This window comes from Sphaerodactylus townsendi, linkage group LG15, assembly GCF_021028975.2.
Source record: "Sphaerodactylus townsendi isolate TG3544 linkage group LG15, MPM_Stown_v2.3, whole genome shotgun sequence".
NCBI lineage: Eukaryota > Metazoa > Chordata > Lepidosauria > Squamata > Sphaerodactylidae > Sphaerodactylus > Sphaerodactylus townsendi.
Genome location: NC_059439.1, coordinates 19,039,162 through 19,058,111, shown reverse-complemented (window position 1 = coordinate 19,058,111; position 18,950 = coordinate 19,039,162). Strand labels below are relative to the sequence as shown.

At 48.7% G+C, this 18,950-nt stretch overlaps 1 protein-coding gene across 1 annotated transcript; it reads left to right on the top strand.

The window, feature by feature from the left end:
* The first annotated feature begins 6,556 nt into the window (after window positions 1–6,556).
* Window positions 6,557–18,390, top strand: RUVBL2 (RuvB like AAA ATPase 2). The gene is made up of 15 exons (XM_048518380.1): window positions 6,557–6,632; window positions 7,741–7,789; window positions 8,075–8,130; window positions 9,466–9,607; window positions 10,422–10,551; window positions 12,036–12,102; window positions 12,227–12,333; window positions 12,441–12,534; window positions 13,010–13,133; window positions 13,866–13,960; window positions 14,078–14,196; window positions 15,861–15,980; window positions 16,111–16,240; window positions 17,856–17,970; window positions 18,281–18,390. Exons 1-15 carry the CDS (start codon window positions 6,618–6,620, stop codon window positions 18,304–18,306), a joined length of 1,389 nt encoding a protein of 462 aa, XP_048374337.1. The 5' UTR covers window positions 6,557–6,617; the 3' UTR covers window positions 18,307–18,390.
* Window positions 18,391–18,950: the final 560 nt, after the last annotated feature.

Sequence of the window (18,950 nt, the reverse complement as noted above, 5' to 3'; positions counted from 1 at the left end):
CTGATGGGAATTGTAGTTCATGAACATCTGGAGGGCCGCAAGTTTGACACCTGTGGTGTAGAGAAAGAGCAGCCCAAATAAGTGTGCATTATAACTGTACTGTAAGACTTCAAGCCTATATAAAGTTCTGTCACGCTAACTGGAGCCGAATGGGGATGTCTGCTAGGTAACATTGCATAGGATTGGACTGCTTTCTCTGAGCAGAATATATCCCACAAACTCAGGGAGTACGTGTGAGTGTTTACAGACAGCACTAATAGAGCCTTGGAAAGACTGTGATTTTTAATTTTTTTTATTGTTGGTTAAAGAAACTTATTAAAATATTTAAATGCTCAGGACTTTTTTATTTGTATCTTTTGTTTGTATCTTTATTTGTATTATTTGTTTTTGGAGTTTCTCTGTGTCACGGACATCCAGCGCAAGGTCTATCGGCCAAACGTGGCACACAGGACCCCAGATTGTGGCCTATCTGAGATTTTTATCAAATGCTATTTTTGAGCTGTCCACGTTTAATTCTGCAACAACTTCTTCATGGAACCCAGGCGTTATGAAGAATTACAGATCAAAGAAAAAACTGGCACGAATGAAGCCTTGACTTCACTTTAAACATGTGAGATACACTTCAATCAACCATTTCGATTCTGACATTCAGTGATGGTCTCGCCACTTGAGAACTTAACATTGGAGATGGATACCCGATACAGCCTTGTAGATCATGTAGCCCGCTACTGAAAAAACATGGTATGTCCAGGTACTTCTCAACTCATCTCTATAAAGAACTGGACATCCATTTTGGCTCAGCTTTGAGAGCCTGTTTTGACAGGCTGGAGTGGGTCCAGAGGAGGGCAACCAAAAGGGTAAAAGGTCTGGAATCCATGGCCTACGAAGGGAGAGTTAGGGAGCTGTTTGCTGTTTAGTTTGCTGAAGAGAAGGTTGAGAGGTGACATGATAGCCATGTTTAGATATATGAAGGGATGTCATGTTGGTGAGGGAGTGAGCTTGTTTTCTGCTGCGCCACAGACTCGGACCAGGAGTAATGGGTTCAAGGTGAAGGAAAAGAGATTCCACCTAAACATCGGGAAAAACTTAATGACAGTAAGGACTGTTCGACAGAGGAGTGCACTGCCTCCGAGAGTGATGGAATCTCCTTTGGAGGTTTTTAAAGAGAGGCTGGATGGCCATATGTCACGAGTGCTTTGATTGTGTGTTCCTGCATAGCCGGAGGTTGGACTTGATGGCCCTTGGGGTCTCTTTATGATTCTAGTGGTTACAACATCCAGACATGGGTGAGGATTCCTACTATCTTATCCCCCATCCCATTCTTTCTGCCTCTTTGAGCTGCAGTAGAGACAGAAATGACACTGGTAGGGGCCACATATAAATCCCTGTAGCAGGAGGCCCCTACACCAACAAACACTTCTATCAGTGGCGTTTCTGCCTAGGGACAGGGGGTACCCTATGTCCCCGGGCGCCCCCCATTTGGTCACGTAGTGGAAGCTTCACCATTTTCAGTGAGTCTTTTTTTGTGTGTGATTTTTTAATTCTAAAATTTTAGTGTTTTTTCTTTTACTGCTTTGGCCACTGCAGGGGGCGCATTTTTAAGGCTAGCAACACCAAATTTTCAGGGTACCATCCAGAGATACTGTCCTGATGATTACCACCCAAGCCTCTTTAAACAGGATGTTTGGTTCAGGGAAAGCAAAAGTTATGGACAATAACTCCAAAAGAGGGTGCCCCTCATCCCCATTGTTTTCTAACAACCGGGGAGCTAACAGGAGATTTGGGGCTACCCATTTGAGGGGACCATTTAAGCAACTTTGTTCTCCCTGAACCCTAATCTCTCACTAAAACTTGGGGTGGCAATCATAAAGAATCAGCTACCAGATGACAACCCCTGAACATTTTGGTGTCACTCGCTTTAAAGATACACCCCTTACAGGCAACCCTGCAAGAAAGTTGCCCAAAGATTCTTTGTTTTGCAGCAGTGACTTTGCTCCATTGTAGCCAATGGGGAATTTTTTGGAGTGTGTAAGGCAGGCTGCACATTTTTGAAGACAGAGAGGCACCAGACTTTCAAGGCTGGCTCCAGGGAAGCTCCTCCTGGTAATAGCATCCAGGCATAGAGATTCCTTTGCTTCTGAGGGTTTCAATTCTTATGGACCCCCCCACTAATCTGTGGGTAGAGGTTTCAATGGGAGGCACTGTAGGTAGGGAGGTGCTTGCTCTGGGTGGGGGCATTTGCTGCAGGGCTGCTGGTGTGAGTCCCCCGAACGGAACCAATCAAATTTGCTATAAAATGCTGTGGGCACCAAGTTGAAGGTGAATCCTGATTTGCCTACAGCATCTCGCCATCCCAGGCAAAACTCTTGAGTGCCCCCACCCAGAGCAGGACGACTAGCACACTGCCTCCTCTTGAAACCGCTACCACAACGCCAGGTGGGCGTAAGAGAAAGCTCCTCATTGAAGTCCTATGGTGGGAAGAATAAAGAAATGGCTTTCCCCACCATAGAACTCTTCCCGCTGGAAAGAACCTGGCAGATTCTGGGGAATTTCTGAGTGTGTAAGCACTCGACCACACATTTTTTTTTAAGCATAGGAGCCAGCACTCTTCAAAGGTGGCTCCAAGAGGCCTTGGGTAATAGCATCCAAGCTTGGTGAGCTTTGCTTCTGGAGTGGGGGAGGGGCGAGTTGAGAGAGTTCTGAGAGAACTCAGCCCGCAGGCTTCATGGGCAGGAGCATGGAAACAAAATAAGCCTTTTGGGGGCCCATAAAATTGAACCCTCAGAAGCAAAGGTCTCTATGCCTGGATTCTTTTACCAGGAGGGCTTCCTGGAGCCACCTTGAAAGTCTGGTGCCTCTATCTTCAGAAATGTGCAGCCTGCCTCAGAAATTCCCCATTGGCTACAATGGAGCAAAGTCACTGCAAAACAAAGAATCTTGGGCAACTTTCTTGGGGTGCCTGTAAGGGGTGTATCTTTCAAGCTAGTGACACCAAAATTTCAGGGCATCATCTGGTAACTATTCTTATGATGCCACCCAAGTTTGGTGAAGTTTGGTTCAGGGGGAGCAAAGGTATGGTCCCTCAAATGGGTAGCCCCCATCTACTGTTAGCTCCCATTGAAAACAATGGGGAAGGGGGCATTCCATTTGGGTGTCCATAACTTTGCTTTCCCTGAACCAAACATCACCAAACTTGGGTGGTATCATCAGGGCAGTCTCTGGATGATGCCCTGAAATCATGGTGCTGTTAGCTTTAAAAATGCCCTCCCTGCAGGCCAAAAAACACCAAAAATACCCCCCCCCCAAATTCCCAAATACCTTGCATTCACATTTGTTCATATTTGGGCAGGACATAATTGGACACTTTGTCCAAATGTTCCCAAATTTGCCCAGATTCTGGCTGAATCTGGTATTTGTTTCATCTAAATCTCCAACCCTCAAAAGTGATGTTGTTTCAGGGTGGGGGAGAATCCACCCCCAAACAGCATCACTTTCAATTTTGTTTAACCGGAGACCCCAGATTCTCCCTTTAAGGTGGATTTAAAAGAAGAATCTGAGCTCCCTAGTTTAAGCATCATTGAAAGTGATGCTGTTTGGGGGTGGATTCCACTGGAGGTGTTTTGTGAGAGATGATGCTGACATTTGTTTGGTAAATGTTTTGCTGGGGGTGGTTTGTGAGAGGTTTACATGCTTAATACCCACTTGCACTGGCTTGGAGTTGTTTCTCAGGCTAACAACCTACCTCATAGGGTTGTTGTGATTAGGAAATTAGGAAAAGAGTTGGTGGGGAGAGAGCCATGTATGTTTTGCTGGGAGTGGGAGGTGTTTTGTGAGCTGGTACAAAAAATAATTGTTTGTTCATGGTGGGGGAGGGTGGCCGCCCATTCGCTGGGGGGGGGGGGGCGCCAAACTCAGGTTTTGTCCCCGGGCTCCAGTTTGCCTAGGTTCGCCCCTGACTTCTATTGCCAGATTTTCCTGGTGGCCATTTCTGGGGAGAAATAATAGGGTTGGGGGCGGAGGAGGATACCAAATGAGAACTGGCTGTAGAGAAGTCTTCGCTTCAGTCAGCTAGAAGGCTAACTTCTGTTAAATGCTTGATACGAGTACCAAAACGAGGAGATACACTTATTTTAAGTACACAATATACTATTCTACATAGTATCCTGGAAATGGAAGCACGACAAAAAACACCTTGTCCAACTACGCTGGGCTCATCCACACCAACACCTTGAGCTGGCCTGACACAGGTTGTGCCGAATGGAGTCTCTGCTTAGAAATCTGAAGTCTCATATCAGCTGCCCCAAATATTCAAGAGGGAAGGCAGGACATGCACAAAGTAAAACAAATCAGGTGAACTACTACAGTTTGTCAGTGCAGAAAGCTCTGAAGAGCTGGGAGACGTAGAAAGAATTCCCTCCATCCCGTGGAAATGAAATATTCACTGAGCTGGAAGACCCCGCATTTTGGGGCATGCGTAGCCTTTTCCGGTTGATTGCAAAGGGCTGGCCGCCTCGTCTGCAATTTCAGAATAAAGCAAACTCAAAATCTGCGGCGCTTTAAAGATGTAACAGCCTTAATGCTTCTGGTGGGATGGCGTTTCACTCTGGTTGAGTCAGACTGCTCTAAGGCTATGCATTACTGATAGGGGCTATTTTTGCCGCCATAAAGCAAGCTTTCCTTCACTCTCACCTTCCCAGGTATTGGCGACATTAATTTTGCAGGTGGATTGGAAGGCTCTGGATTTTGACCCCAGTAAATTCTGAAAAAAAATCCAGAATCAGCAGTGTGAGCTGTTGAGCTCTTGGGAACAGCCTCCCCCTTATCTTAGTTTTCCTTCTTGTTAGCCTTTTGTTTGTTTCCTTTTATCTTTTCCTTCTGTTATGTCTTTTATTCTTATTGCTATTACTACTAGTTTTCTTTTCTTGCAATCTTTTGTTGATAAAATAAATTTTTAAAAAAGACTAACAGCATTTACGATTTTATGTTATTGAGATTTTATTCCTCAAAACCGCCCTGAGCCCTTTGGGGGAGGGCGGTATACAAGCGAAATAAATAAATAAATAAATAAATAAATAAATAAATAAATAAATAAATAAATGGCACTGAAATCCATTCGGAGCTATGCCCTACTGCACAGGTGCCAAACTCGCGGCCCTCCAGATGTTATGGACTACAGTTCCCATCATCCCCTGCCAGCATGATGGTTGCAGGGGGTGATGGGAATTGTAGTCCATAATATCTGGAGGGCTGTGAGTTTGACACCTATGTAATCTATTTAAAAGAAAGCAGCTGTGTGTGGCCTCTATTCTTGAAAGAGGGGGGCAGAGTTTTGGAGGGGGAGTCCAGGCCAGTCCAACCAAGGAGCGGTTGCCAGGAGCCAGCCCCCACCCCCCTGTGCTTTTCAGAAAAGTGGGGGAGACGTCTTGCACATCTGCCAGCCCCTGAGCTGGAGTTTCCCAGCGCTCCTGGGAGAGATGGTCCGACCCCTGTGCAGAGTGGATGCCAACAGCCCGGGACAGGGCCACTCTGACCGCCGCCTTCGCACGGGACCTCATGTGCAGGTTGTGGGGGCGCCGCTAACTTTCTGAGGCTCTTTGGCCAAGGGGCTCCTGTACAAAAGGGATGCCAGCAGCTCGGAACGACCCTTCTCAGGGCGCCTCCTTCGCACGAGACCGCAGGTTGAGGTTGTGGGCGACTCGGCTAACGTTCCAAGCCTCTTGAAGCTGGCAGCCCCTTTGGACAATGGAGCGGAGAGCCTAGGGCGGCCTTTCTCAGGCGCCGCCTTCGCACGAGGCCGCACGTCGAGGTTGCATGGTGTCGGAGCCTCTTTGGAGCAAAAGCCCCTTTGCAGAGTGGCGGCCAGAGTCTGAGACGCGCTTGTAGTTCATGCCTTTGGCCACCGGAGGGCAGCAGCAGCGTCCCCAGCGGCTCCCTTGCCCAAAGAGGCTCGGACACTCCACAACCTCGACGTGCGGCCTCGTGCGAAGGCGGCGCCTGGGGAAGGCCGTCCTAGGCTGTCGGCTCCATTTCCCAACCGGGCTGCCAGGTCAAAGATGCTCGGGAAGTCAGCGGAATCCCCCCCCCCCTCCCAATAACATCCACCTGCGGTCTCGTCATTCACTATGCATTATATTGGTCATTCACATCTCCCCTCTGCAAACATGGAGATAAGCACATTCACATTTGGAGGGGTGTGTGTGTTTGTGTGGGGAGAATTGGGAGGTCGAGTCCTGAGCAGAAGAAGCCCAGAACCGCCACAAACGGGAGTCATTCAATCTCCCCTCTGCAAACACGGGGATAAGCGCTTGTAGTTTACGACTTTGGCCACCGCAGTACATATAATAACGACAGCAATTGCCGTTATAGCGATCGTTATAACGGCCATCGTTATAACGATCGTTATAAAGGCCATCGCCATTGCTATCGTTATAGCGGGTTTGACACCTGTGCCCTACTGGGGCAACAGCACTGAGCGAGCGCCTGGCCTCTGCTCCTGCCCCATCCCCGCGAGATCATAGACGTTAGGTCGCTAGGCTAGAAAAGCCACTTCCGGTTCCGGCCTGCCTGAAAGGCGGGCCAGGCGCTTAGAGACGGCGCGAGACCGGAGCAGCGGCATCATGGCAACGGCGCCGGTGAGGGGCAGCCCCGTCCCCGGGGGAAAAAACCCAACCTCGGGGGCTCTTTCCCCTTATCTATTTCCTTCATGGCGGGGGAGTGGGTGGGAGTGGGAGGTCCAGATCGTGTCCCCCGTTTCCCACGTGCGATGCGTGTTTCGTCTGCCTCCCTTCCCTGTAGTTTGTCTAGGCGCCCCTGCTTCTTCCCATACTTTATCCTGTACGCTGTCGCTTGATGACTGGCAGGGCAATCCTCTGCACGTTTATCCATATGCATTCAAGAAGGTGCTTACTCCCGAGTAAGCGTGCTGAGGGTTGCCTGGACTGAGTAAGGCTGACTGCATAGGGCTGTCACTTCCAGAACATCAGGCAGTGACTTGCACGTGCCAATATGCTGGCAGAGGTTGAGCATCACCACCAAGGGTGGAGGGAGGCATCTAAAGGGCAAACCTACTTCCCATTGAATCCAGGGCGTGCTGGATTCAATCACAGGTATTTCTGGTTAAAGGCTCTCAGGACATTTTAGGCAAGACTAGCAGACCTCTGAACATCACTGCTAAGAGGCAGCATCCGTGGGAGGTTTGCCTGCTATACCCCTGTTTGTTGCTGTCCTATGTAAAACAGGTTGCTGGAACAGATGGACTCCTGGTCTGATCCAGCAGGGCTCTTATGTTCTTTCTATTGCAGAGACCTTAAAGAGGTCAGAGCGTAGCTAGGTGGGTTCATAGGTTTAGCCCCCTACTGCTTTTCACCTTTCCTGTCAGCCCTGTTACCAATCAGTCACATTATAAACAGAAATTGTAAATTAAAAAAAAGTGACCCCCACTGAAAGGATTTAGGGTGGTGAAAGGCAATAGGGAAGTCAGTGCTTGATCTGTAACAATTGATTCACTCAGATTTCGGGGAGTGTTGCAGTTTTCAAGAGACAAAATGAGGATTCGCCAGCCAGTCTTGTCGCCCTTCCGCTTGTAAAGCTTGGCTTTCTTTCCCATTTGTCCAGTTACCTGGCTTTAATGGAAATATAGAATGGGGTATATTCTAGTTTCTTCTGAGAACTAAAACAGAGCGTTAGCAATAGATCAGAACTTCAGATTTAAAGTCAGAATCGCTCTTTCTTGGTTCGCAGGCTACCAAGGTCCCTGAGGTTCGCGATGTTACCCGCATTGAACGCATTGGTAAGTTTCCACCCCTTTTCTAGCAGTTGCTTCTATGGTTTTCCCACAAGGAACCCAATCTCTCAAGTCCGTCCTTGTGCAGTCTTCAGGGAAATAGACACCTATGACTATCCAATCAGTGAACAGTGCATTGGTCAACCCACCATTTCCATGGTGCATGGTGTTCCTGCATTGCAGGGGGTTGGACTTGATGGCCCTTGGGGTTTCTTCCAACTGTACGATTCAATCCTTGCCCCCAAGTCCTTTCTAAATGCAGAAACTGTAATGGTTTGCTTTCTTTCATAGGTGCTCACTCTCACATTCGAGGGCTTGGCTTGGATGATACCTTGGAACCCAGACAGGTATTTGTAGAAGGAGCTTCCAAGGAGGTGGGAATAAGGAACCTGACCAAATGAGACACACTTTCAGGGTGTTTGTGCACAGAGGAGGATAAGTCTGGATGCTGTTCTCCACACGTGCAAATTCTGTTATTCTTGGCACTGCTTTTTGTTCCCTTGGGCTCCATAGTTAAAGTGTGGAATAAAGGGGAGTTCAGGGAGGAAGCAAATAAGGCAAATCCCTTCCTGGCTCCTTACTTTTGCAGCATGGCGTGGTGGTTAAGAGCAGCTGGACTCTAATCTGGAGAACCGGGTTTGATTCCCCACTCCTCCACCTGAGTGGCAGAGTCTTATCTGGTGAACCAGATGTGTTTCCGCTCTTTAACGTCCCTGCTGGGTGACCTTGGGCTAGTCACAGTTCTTGGGAACTCTCTCAGCCCCACCTACCTCACAAGGTGTCTTGTGGGGAGAGAAAGGGAAAGGAGCTTGTAGGCCACCTTGAGTCTCCTTGCAGGAGAGAAAGGTGGGATATAAATCCAAACTCTTCCTTCTTTTCCATCAGCACCAGCTTTGGCTTTCTTTGTGTGGCCGGTCGTGTCAATGTAGGATGGTTGCCAACATCAGAAACCACACTTGTTTGCTGCATTCTCCTCCTTATACACCTGGGGGGAGGGGGGAATGCAAATGAGAACACCAAACTGCAGCCACACCAGAAAAAACCAGGGGTATTGGAAACCTTTATCGAGGCAAGCTCAAAGAGGAAAAGAAGTGTTGTCAAGATGGAGGAGAAGTTGATCTATGGCTACCAATCTCGATCCTCCTTGATCTCTGATTGCAAATGCCTTAGCAGACCAGGTGCTCAGGAGCAGCAGCAGCAGAAGGCCATTGCTTTCACATCCTGCATGTGAGCTCCCAAAGGCACCTGGTGGGCCACTGCGAGTAGCAGAGTGCTGGACTAGATGGACTCTGGTCTGATCCAGCTGGCTAGTTCTTATGTTCTTATCTGTAGGTGTAGATTTCCATGGGGGCAGGGGGTAAAGAGAGCAAGGATGACTGGGTAGAAAACAGGGATAGCAGTATGCTATACAAGAGGAGTTGGCAATGGGGGAAGTGATTTCGCATTGAAAGGTACAAGGCACAGCCCAGAGACAGAGCACCAACGTTGCTTGTTGAAGGTCCCTGGCTGAGTTTCTGGCACTTTCCATTAAATGCATCCAGCTAGGAAAGGTATTTATCTTCTTAAGCCCCTGGAGAGCCACTGCCGAGCAGCACAGAACATACCTACCTAGATGGGCCAATGGTTGGGCTCTGCCTGTGGTTTCTTGGTGTGTGTACATACCTGTTTTCTCCTGTTAACAGGTGTCCCAGGGCATGGTGGGCCAGCTGGCTGCCCGACGTGCAGCTGGCGTAATCCTGGAGATGATCAAGGAGGGAAAAATTGCTGGCCGGGCTGTCCTGATCGCAGGCCAGCCGGGTACAGGGAAAACAGCCATCGCCATGGGTAAGGAACATTATTATTATTTATTATTTATTCAGTTTATATACCGCCCTCCCCCGGAGGGCTCAGGGCGGTTCACAACAAAAATACAAACAATGAACCAAAATAATTCCGTACTTATAGTACTGGTCCTTAATTTAAAAGCAGCGCTCAAATTTTTTCCATTAAATACAATAAAATATAGGTAAAAATACAGATGGCGTCCCGTAATTTAAAACTCCTCTAAAGGAGGGACAACAGGGCCACGATGTTTAAGGGGTGCACATATCAGCGGCTGGCATCCCCAAAAGCCCGGCGGAACAGCTCAGTCTTGCAGGCCCCGTGGAACTCCTTAAGGTCCCTTGCAGGGAACCCTCGGACAACTTGGAGGGAGAGCATTCCACCAGGCAGGGGCCAGGGGTCAGTAAAAAAGCACTAGCAAGCCCAGGTGAGAGGAAACCCTTACCGCATCATGGAGGGGCCAGGGACTTCCAACAAATTGGCCTCTGCTGAGCGCAGGGGCCGAGTTGGGACATATGGGGCCAGACGGTCCCGAAGATACGAGGGTCCCAGACCGCATATGGCCTTAAAGGTCAATACCAATACCTTGAAGACGACTCGAAACTCCACCGGTAACCAGTGCAGGCGGTACAACACAGGTAGGATGTGATCTCTAACGGCACCCAAAACAAAACAACTGCGACCTGCTAACAATTCACTTTGGGGCGTGTGTCTGGGGTTCCCTGCGTAGCTTTAGCGGTCATCCACTTCAGGCACAATGGGAGATTTGGCTTATTCCTATTCTTATCATTATCATAACTCTGCTGTCTTTTCCTAGGGATGTCTCAAGCACTGGGTCTCGACACCCCCTTCACAGCGATCGCCGGCAGTGAAATTTTCTCCTTGGAGATGAGTAAGACCGAGGCGCTGACTCAGTCCTTCCGACGGTCCATTGGCGTCCGCATCAAGTGAGCATAGCAGCCAGGAGGGTTTTGAAACAGATTCAGCCAAACAGGGCCCTTTCCGCAGAGCGGCCGATTGAGGCTTAATGGATTTTAACGGGCAAGATCGCTGGCAGTCTAGATCCTAAGCTTTGCCTTCAGAAAATTAGAGGGTTATGGAAGTCGGGCAGTAATTGGGAACTGGGAACTAATTGTTGGCTATTATTATTATTTTGTGTAATTTGATAGTTTCGCTTTTGTATTGCTTCTTTAATATTGTCTTTTAATGCTAGTTTAGTTAACATCATAGGGAGCCAGCATGATGTACCAAACATCTGGGGAGATACAACTGGACATAGGAGACTTTTTATGGTCCAAATTATTTACCATGGCCCAGAATTTTTTGGTATTGTTGGAAATAACGGCAGAATATAAATGCTCCCATTGTGATTTAGCATGTTCAAGCCGTTTCATGGCCATTAATTGGCGGAGGTCGATTTTGCATTGGGAGATCTGATTCCAGATCATGGGAGATCGGGAATTTTTGTAGCATCGATACAGTTGGCGGATTTTTGTATTAAATTGCTCGCAATCTTTGTCGAACCAGGAAGCCTTGTTGCTGGCTGGCTTAAATTTCTTTGTATCATATTCTAATAAGGAGTTAACTATATCCAGCATGATGTAGTGGTTAGAAGCAGCGAACTCTAACCTGGTGAACAGGGTTTGATGCCGCACTCCTCCAGATGAAGCCTACCGAGTGATCTTGGGCCAGGCACAGTTCTCTCAGAACTCCCTCAGCGTACATAAAGGCCAGCAACGGCAAACAGCTCATAAAACGCTGCGGGGCTGCCACAGGTCAGCTACGACTTGACGTCACCGTGCACGCACGCAGCAAGCAGTGTGATTGCTGAGATTTAAAAATTACAAAGGGAATGGGAGCTGGCCTCTTTACGCTTTCTGGGAATTAGAACTAATGAGAGAGGCCATTCTCGCCAGAACATAAGAACATAAGAACAAGCCAGCTGGATCAGACCAGAGTCCATCTAGTCCAGCTCTCTGCTACTCGCAGTGGCCCACCAGGTGCCATTGGGAGCTCACATGCAGGATGTGAAAGCAATGGCCTTCTGCGGCTGTTGCTCCCGATCACCTGGTCTGTTAAGGCGTTTGCAATCTCAGATCACAGAGGATCAAGATTGGTAGCCATAAATCGACTTCTCCTCCATAAATCTGTCCAAGCCCCTTTTAAAGTTATCCAGGTTAGTGGCCATCACCACCTCCTGTGGCAGCATATTCCAAACACCAATCACACGTTGCGTGAAGAAGTGTTTCTTTTTATTAGTCCTAATTCTTCCCCCCAGCATTTTCAATGGATGCCAGCTTCCTTGCTTTCTCAATTATAGTTCATCTGTTGAGGATGGAGAAGACTTAATGGAGTTGAGGAATTCTGTAGTGCCTTCCTGTCCCGTTTCCCCTCCTTTCACATTGATCTATTTGTTCCCTTTTCTCCACAGGGAGGAAACAGAAATAATTGAAGGAGAAGTGGTGGAGATCCAGATAGACCGGCCAGCCACTGGCACAGTGAGTCAAAACTTGGGTACTATGTGACATGGGAAAAGCGGTGTTTCTTTGGCCTCCTGGCGCCTTAAGGCTTCTTTTTTGTGGCAGTAGTTGCTGGAAGGTGCCAGTTTTCTTCTCGCTGCAGGGTGCCAAGGTGGGGAAGCTGACCTTGAAAACGACCGAAATGGAAACTATCTACGACTTGGGCACCAAGATGATCGAGTCGTTGACCAAGGAGAAAGTGCAGGCCGGGTGAGCCTTCCGATGCCATCTTGTGGGGGACACTTTGTGGTGGCATCTGGTCACCAGTGCCACAAAAGAGGCCCCCATGCTAAAATGTGCTCCTCCTGTTTCCCCAGAGATGTCATCACCATTGACAAAGCCACAGGCAAGATTACCAAACTGGGACGCTCTTTCACCCGGGCCCGGGATTATGACGCTATGGGTTCACAGGTATGAGGGGAAATGCACACCTCAGGACTCAAAGAGGAGGAAAAATGGGCTGCAACCTGTGAGAGACATCTCTTGTGATCCTTCCAGCCTATAATGCCCAATCGCAGAGTACATACTTTGCAAGCTGGAATTCACAGAACATCTCAGTTAAAAAGTAACTGTTTCTGAGCAGAAGTGGGCCCCTTCCGCACACACAGAATAATTCACTTTCAATCCATTTTCAATTGACTTTGAAGCTGGATTTTACTGTGCGGAAACCAAAATCCACTTTCAAACAGTTGTGAAAGTGGATTGAAAGTGCATTATTCTGCATGTGCGGAAGCAGCTATTATTCATCTGGCTGGAGTAATGTCCCTGACTTAATAGGGGGCAGCTTTGCATATACACGTTTTGCCTTTGACCTCTGGGGTGAGAAATAAACAAGAGTTGGGTTTGGGATGAACCCACAAGGACTTTTGCTGCATCTCCCTGCCAGACCAAATTCGTGCAGTGTCCCGACGGAGAGCTGCAGAAGCGCAAGGAAGTGGTTCACACGGTCTCGCTGCACGAAATCGATGTCATCAACAGCCGCACGCAGGGCTTCTTGGCGCTCTTCTCTGGTAGGCTGGGAATGTTGGGAGGAATTAAGAGGTGGCATTCTGGGAGGACAGAGTCCAAATTACTGAAATTAGGGTGGTAGTGCACACTTTGTGGGTTATAAAGGGAGGGAGGGAGGAGTAGTAGTTTGGATTTATACCCAGTGGTGGGATTCAGCCGGTTTGCACCACTTCGGCAGAACCGGTTGTTAAAACAGTGCTTGTAAACAACCAGTTGTTAAATTATTTGAATCCCACCACCAGAACTGGTTGTTAAATTATTTTATTATTAATTATTAACTAACTATTAAATTATTTATTATTAATTATTAAATAATTATTGATTATTTTATTATTAATTATTAACTGTTTATACCCCCTTTCTCTCCTGTAAGGAGACTCAAAGAGGTTTACAATCTCCTTTCCTTCTCTTCCCCCCCCCCAAACCACAAACATCCTGTGAGGTGGGTGGGGCTGAGAGCTCCAAAGAACTGTGACTAGCCCAAGGTCACCCAGCTGGCATGTGTGGGAATGCACAGGCTAGTCACGTTCCCCAGATAAGCCTCCACAGCTCAAGTGGCAGAGCGGGGAATCAAACCCACTTCTCCAGATTAGAGTGCACCTGCTCTTAACCACTACGCCACTAAGCTGTGCTTGCAATTCCTAACAGCCAAAAGAGCCATGTCTACCGTGTGCCCTGCATACTACCCGGAAGCTGCTCCTCACGTGCCCGTCCTCCCATGTCTCTCTCCCCAGGTGACACCGGAGAGATCAAGTCGGAGGTGAGGGAGCAGATCAATGCCAAGGTAGCAGAGTGGCGAGAGGAGGGCAAAGCAGAGGTGATCCCTGGGGTGAGTGCCTTTGATCAGGAGAGGGGAGCGATCGCGGAGGCTTGGGGGTTCTGGTTGTTGTGGAGCGTAGGCCTTCTCCCCCGCTTACTATGCAGTGCCCCTCACTCTTCCGCACAGGTTCTGTTCATCGATGAGGTCCATATGCTGGACATCGAGTGCTTCTCCTTCCTGAACCGGGCCCTGGAGAGCGACATGGCCCCTGTCCTCATCATGGCCACCAACCGAGGCATCACCAGGTTGGTAGGGGCAGGCGAAGGACCATCAACCAATGGGATATCAGTGGGGGAATGGTATCTCAGAGTCGTGGGCTGTATGATCCAGGTTACACAGCCCACAGGCTTTATGGCTGTTGTCTCTTTGTTTCAGTTATTGTGTGTTGGCTATCCAACCAGGTGGAGCATAGTCTGAGCACAGTGTTGTCTTGTCACTCTAATTGCAAATAAAAGAACATAATGGATTGTCAAAGGCTTTCACGGCCGGATTCAACTGGTTGTGGTGGGTTTTCTGGGCTGCGGGGCCGTGGTCTGGTGGATCTTGTTCCTAATGTTAGAGGAAGAAGAAGAAGAGTTTGGATTTATATCCCCCCTTTCTCTCCTGTAGGAGACTCAAAGGGGCTTACAATCTCCTTGCCTTTCCCGCCTCACAACAAACACCCTGTGAGGTAGGTGGGGCTGAGAGAGCTCCAAGAAGCTGTGACTAGCCCAAGGTGACCCAGCTGGCGTGTGTGGGAGTGTACAGGCTAATCTGAATTGCCCAGATAAGCCTCCACAGCTCAGGCGGCAGAGCTGGGAATCAAACCCAGTTCCTTCAGATTAGATACACGAGCTCTTAACCTCCTACGCCACTGCTGTCTACCGGACCACGGCCACACAGCCTGGAAAACCCACCACATCCAAAAGAGCAAAACCTAGGCAGGGGCTAGGAAGAAGAGTTTTGGATTTATAGCCCTCTTTTCTCTCCTGTTAAGCATTCTCGAAGCAGCTTACAAACTCCTGTCCTTCCTCTCCCCACACATTGAGAGGCAGGTGGGGCTGAGAGTTCAGAGAGAACTGGGACTAGCCCAGGGTCCTCCAGCAGGCTTCGAATAAGCCTCTCTTCTATGTAGAGTCCCACAGCACAGTGTGGTAAACTGGAGTGCTGCAGTCAAAGTTTTGCTCGTGACCTGGGTGGATCAAGACAGAAGTTGGTTTTGGATTAAGGTTAAGGTTGACTCAGCCTTCCAGGGTTTGTAAAACGAATATCCACCTTGCTGGTGTAGTTGACTGGGGAAGGCAGTGGCAAACCCCCCCTAATGTGCCTAGTAAATGTTGTGAAGTGAAGTCACCCCATGGGTCAGTAATGATCTAGTGCAGTGATGGCCAACCTTTGGCACTCCAGATGTTATGGACTACAATTCCCATCAGCCCCTACCAGCATGGCCAATTGGGGATTACCTTTACCTACCTCTTCTATGTGACAGATTATATAAATATGATTACTTCTCCCTTTCCACAAACACAGACACATTCTTCAGTCTAATCATACCAAGTTCCGTTAACCTTTGCGAGCCAGCATGGTGTAGTGGTTGAATGCACATGGATTCTAATCTGGGGAACCGGGTTTGATTCCCCACTCCTCCACCCGAGTGACAGGGGCTTATCTGGTGAACCAGATGTGTTTCAGCACTCCTACATTCCTGCTGGGTGACCTTGGGCTAGTCACAGTTCTTCGGAACTCTCTCAGCCTCACCTACCTCACCAGGTGTCCGTTGTGGGGAGAGGAAGGGAAAGGGAGTTTTGTAAGCCACCTTGCACCTCCTTACAGGAGACAAAGAGGGGGGAGTATGAATTCAAACTCTTCTTTATTTCTGTCGGAATGCTGGTTCGGCGTCTCTTCCATTTCTTGCTCTCTCTCCCTCCAGGATTCGTGGCACCAACTACCAGAGCCCCCATGGGATCCCTATTGACCTGCTCGATCGCCTTCTCATCATCTCCACCTCCCCGTACAGTGACAAGGAGACCAAGCAGATCCTGAAGATTCGGTGAGGGAGCTGAGATGTGCTCGTATCCCGGGCCTCTCTTGTCCCCCAACCCCTGCTCTTCGATCTTGCCGCATCCCAGTGGTTGGCAGGAGACACCTTGTGTTCCGACACCATTTCATTTCCTTTCCAGGTGCGAGGAGGAAGATGTCGAGATGAACGAGGACGCGTATACCGTGTTGACCCGCATAGGCCTGGAGACCTCCCTTCGCTACGCCATCCAGCTCATCACGGCAGCCAGCCTGGTCTGTCGCAAGCGGAAGGTGAGCGCCGGCCGTTGGCTGGTATTACTGGGAGACTAGTATGCATAAATAATTTGGAGAGTCCGCTGACTCACAGTAGATGTGCCACTGCTTAAGATCTTCCCATGGCCAAAATCCCTACTATTCTCCCTCCCTTCTCAGCCTGTCTTGCAAAACCCAAGGGTCCCCCTATCTTTGGGGCCCTATCAGAGGCATATCTAAGGAAAATGTCGTCCAGTGCAAAATCTGAGTCGTCCCGTCCCCTCGGTGTATGGGCAGCTGCCCTCCCCCCACCACGACCAAACAATTTTTTTTGTACCAGGTCATGTGAAAGTCACCATCACATTATGAACCTGGGGGCAAGGAGGAGGGGGTGTGGGGGGCAATTTTTCCGCCCCGGTAACTAAATGGCCGCAGCCCAGGGACATTTGATCAGTGGTGGGATCCAAAAATTTTAGTAACAGGTTCCCATGGTGGTGGGATTCAAACAGTGGCGTAGCGCCAACGGAGCTGGTTGGGGCACGACGGGGGCGTGGCGTTAATTTCTCTCTTACTGTAAAAAAGTCTTACTGTAAAAAAAAAAGTTCCTAATTTCCAGCTGGTATCTTTCTGTCCATAATTTAAACTCATTATAGCAAGTCCTATCGTCTACTGCCAACAGAAACAACGACTTCTCCTCTAATTGACTGCCTGTCAAATACTAAATACTTTCAAATACTTAATTTTGTTTCTAGAAATCAAAAGAAGGATACTTTCCTTAAACAAGGAACTTTACCATATTTCTAAAACATGTTTTTGAAACAGCCCAACAGGGAGAATGATCCCGTTTTCTACCTTCGCTAACCAGCCACATAGGAAACAACAGGGCTTTGTGATTTTTGGACCTAATGGAATTTCTAACGGAAAAGCAGACCCAATTAGGAACCCCCTCTCGGCACACACAAATAATTAGTAACCCACTCTCGGGAACTTATGAGAGACTCCTAAAGATACCCTGAAAGTTTGGTGCTTCTAGCTTAACAATTTCACCCCTGACAGCAGGCACCGCCCCCCCCCCCCATTTCCCCAGATTCTCCTTTGGCATGGATTTAAAGGGAGAGAACCTGCTGGATCCCACCTCCGCATTTGATCCTTTATGTCCCCCTGGGTACACCCCTAGGCCCAGTGCATGTTCATACCAGAGGCCTCTCTTCCTATGAATTTTCTTAACTTGATCACAAGTCTCTAATTTATGACCACACACACTCCTAAGTTAGGACTGGGAGCAAGAATTCTTGGGTTCTGTTAGGCGGCCCAGTCCTTGCAGCATTTGGGAACCTGTGCTGTGAGCTGGGCAGATAGTGGGGGTCTGAAGATGCCAGCTATAAATGCAGACAAAATGTTTGGAGGAAAAATTAACAGCCACATAATCTGGAAAACCCGCAACACCCACACAGTGGGTTGTGAGAGCCTGTTCGCTCTTAAAGAGCAGCCAAGCTTCTCTAAAGAGCATTTGGAAGCAGAGATTCCTCAGTTCTAAGGTGCGGAGACCAGCCTCCAGCGAACCGTTTCTCTTTGTAATTCGGGATCTCTTTGCTGAGCTGTCACCTCTTCTGTTGAGAACTCTCACTCTGCCTCCTCTCTTGCCGCCCCACAGGGCACAGAGGTTCAAGTGGACGACATCAAACGTGTATACTCTCTGTTCTTGGACGAATCCCGGTCCACTCAGTACATGAAAGAATACCAGGATGCCTTTATGTTCAATGAACTCAGTGAGTAAACATTGGGTGGGAAGAAAATAACTCATTAGCATCTAGGCTAGGGTCTACTCACCGTGGGGCTAGTCTTACTGGGCGGGGTGGGAGAGGTACCCTGCTTGCCACAAAGGCAGTGGGTGCTTCCGAAAACCAAAGACTCCTTTGACCACGGCCCCCGACGACAGCTTCTCACATGCCGGTTCCTTACATGCCAAAACTCAACAGTTCAGTTCTTTGGACCTGGTTGCCTTGACATCGCAAACCCTAGTATTCATTCCCAGCTACAGGGTGGAACTGCATTTGACCTGTGCTTTTCCCTTTGTAGAGGGGGAAACCATGGACACGTCGTGATGCGGCTGTGGATACCAGTCTAGTTGTGTGTATGAATGAATGTTTGCCTTTATTTTGTTTGTACAATAAAATCTTTTGGAGAAATCCTGCCATGTCTAACTTGGAGGGACAGTGGAATGGTGTTTGGGGAGGGACCAAAGGGAGGCAGGCTGTCTCTTAGAAGCAGTTCTTGCCCTGGGCCTAGGGCAGTGGTGGCGAACCAATGGCACGGGTGCCAGAGGTGGCACTCAGAGCCCTCTGTGGGCATGTGCAAACAGAGTGCCCCCCCCCCCCCCACATCTAGGCTGGCCTGGACCGCTGGGCTCGATTATTAGCATTAAACCTAAGACCTAGTTTCGGGGAAGCAGTGTGGGTAACCCTGTTAAGCGCTGTTAAACCCCACTGATTTTCATGTGAAGAACTAGTGCGATCCTTTACCTGGGAGTAAGCTCGGTTGCTGACAGTGGGGCTTGCTTCTGAGTAAACCCTCCTAGAGTCGTGATTCACTCATTGGAAGAGTTGCACAGTTGCTTCAAAGCAAAGCCACCGACTATCACCAAGCTTACTCCTGAGTAATGCACGCCTCAGAGACAACCGTTTTTTCTAAACTAAAACCTCAGTATTCAGGTTAAATTGTCATGTTGGCACTTTGTGATAAATAAGTG

What these genes read in the sequence shown, in the direction of transcription:
- RUVBL2 (XM_048518380.1), top strand. An exon ending in TCCATTGGCGTCCGCATCAA is followed by an intron (nt 10,552 to 12,035) that starts GTGAGCATAGCA and finishes TTTTCTCCACAG; the next exon opens with GGAGGAAACAGAAATAATTG. An exon ending in CTTTATGTTCAATGAACTCA is followed by an intron (nt 17,971 to 18,280) that starts GTGAGTAAACAT and finishes TTCCCTTTGTAG; the next exon opens with AGGGGGAAACCATGGACACG.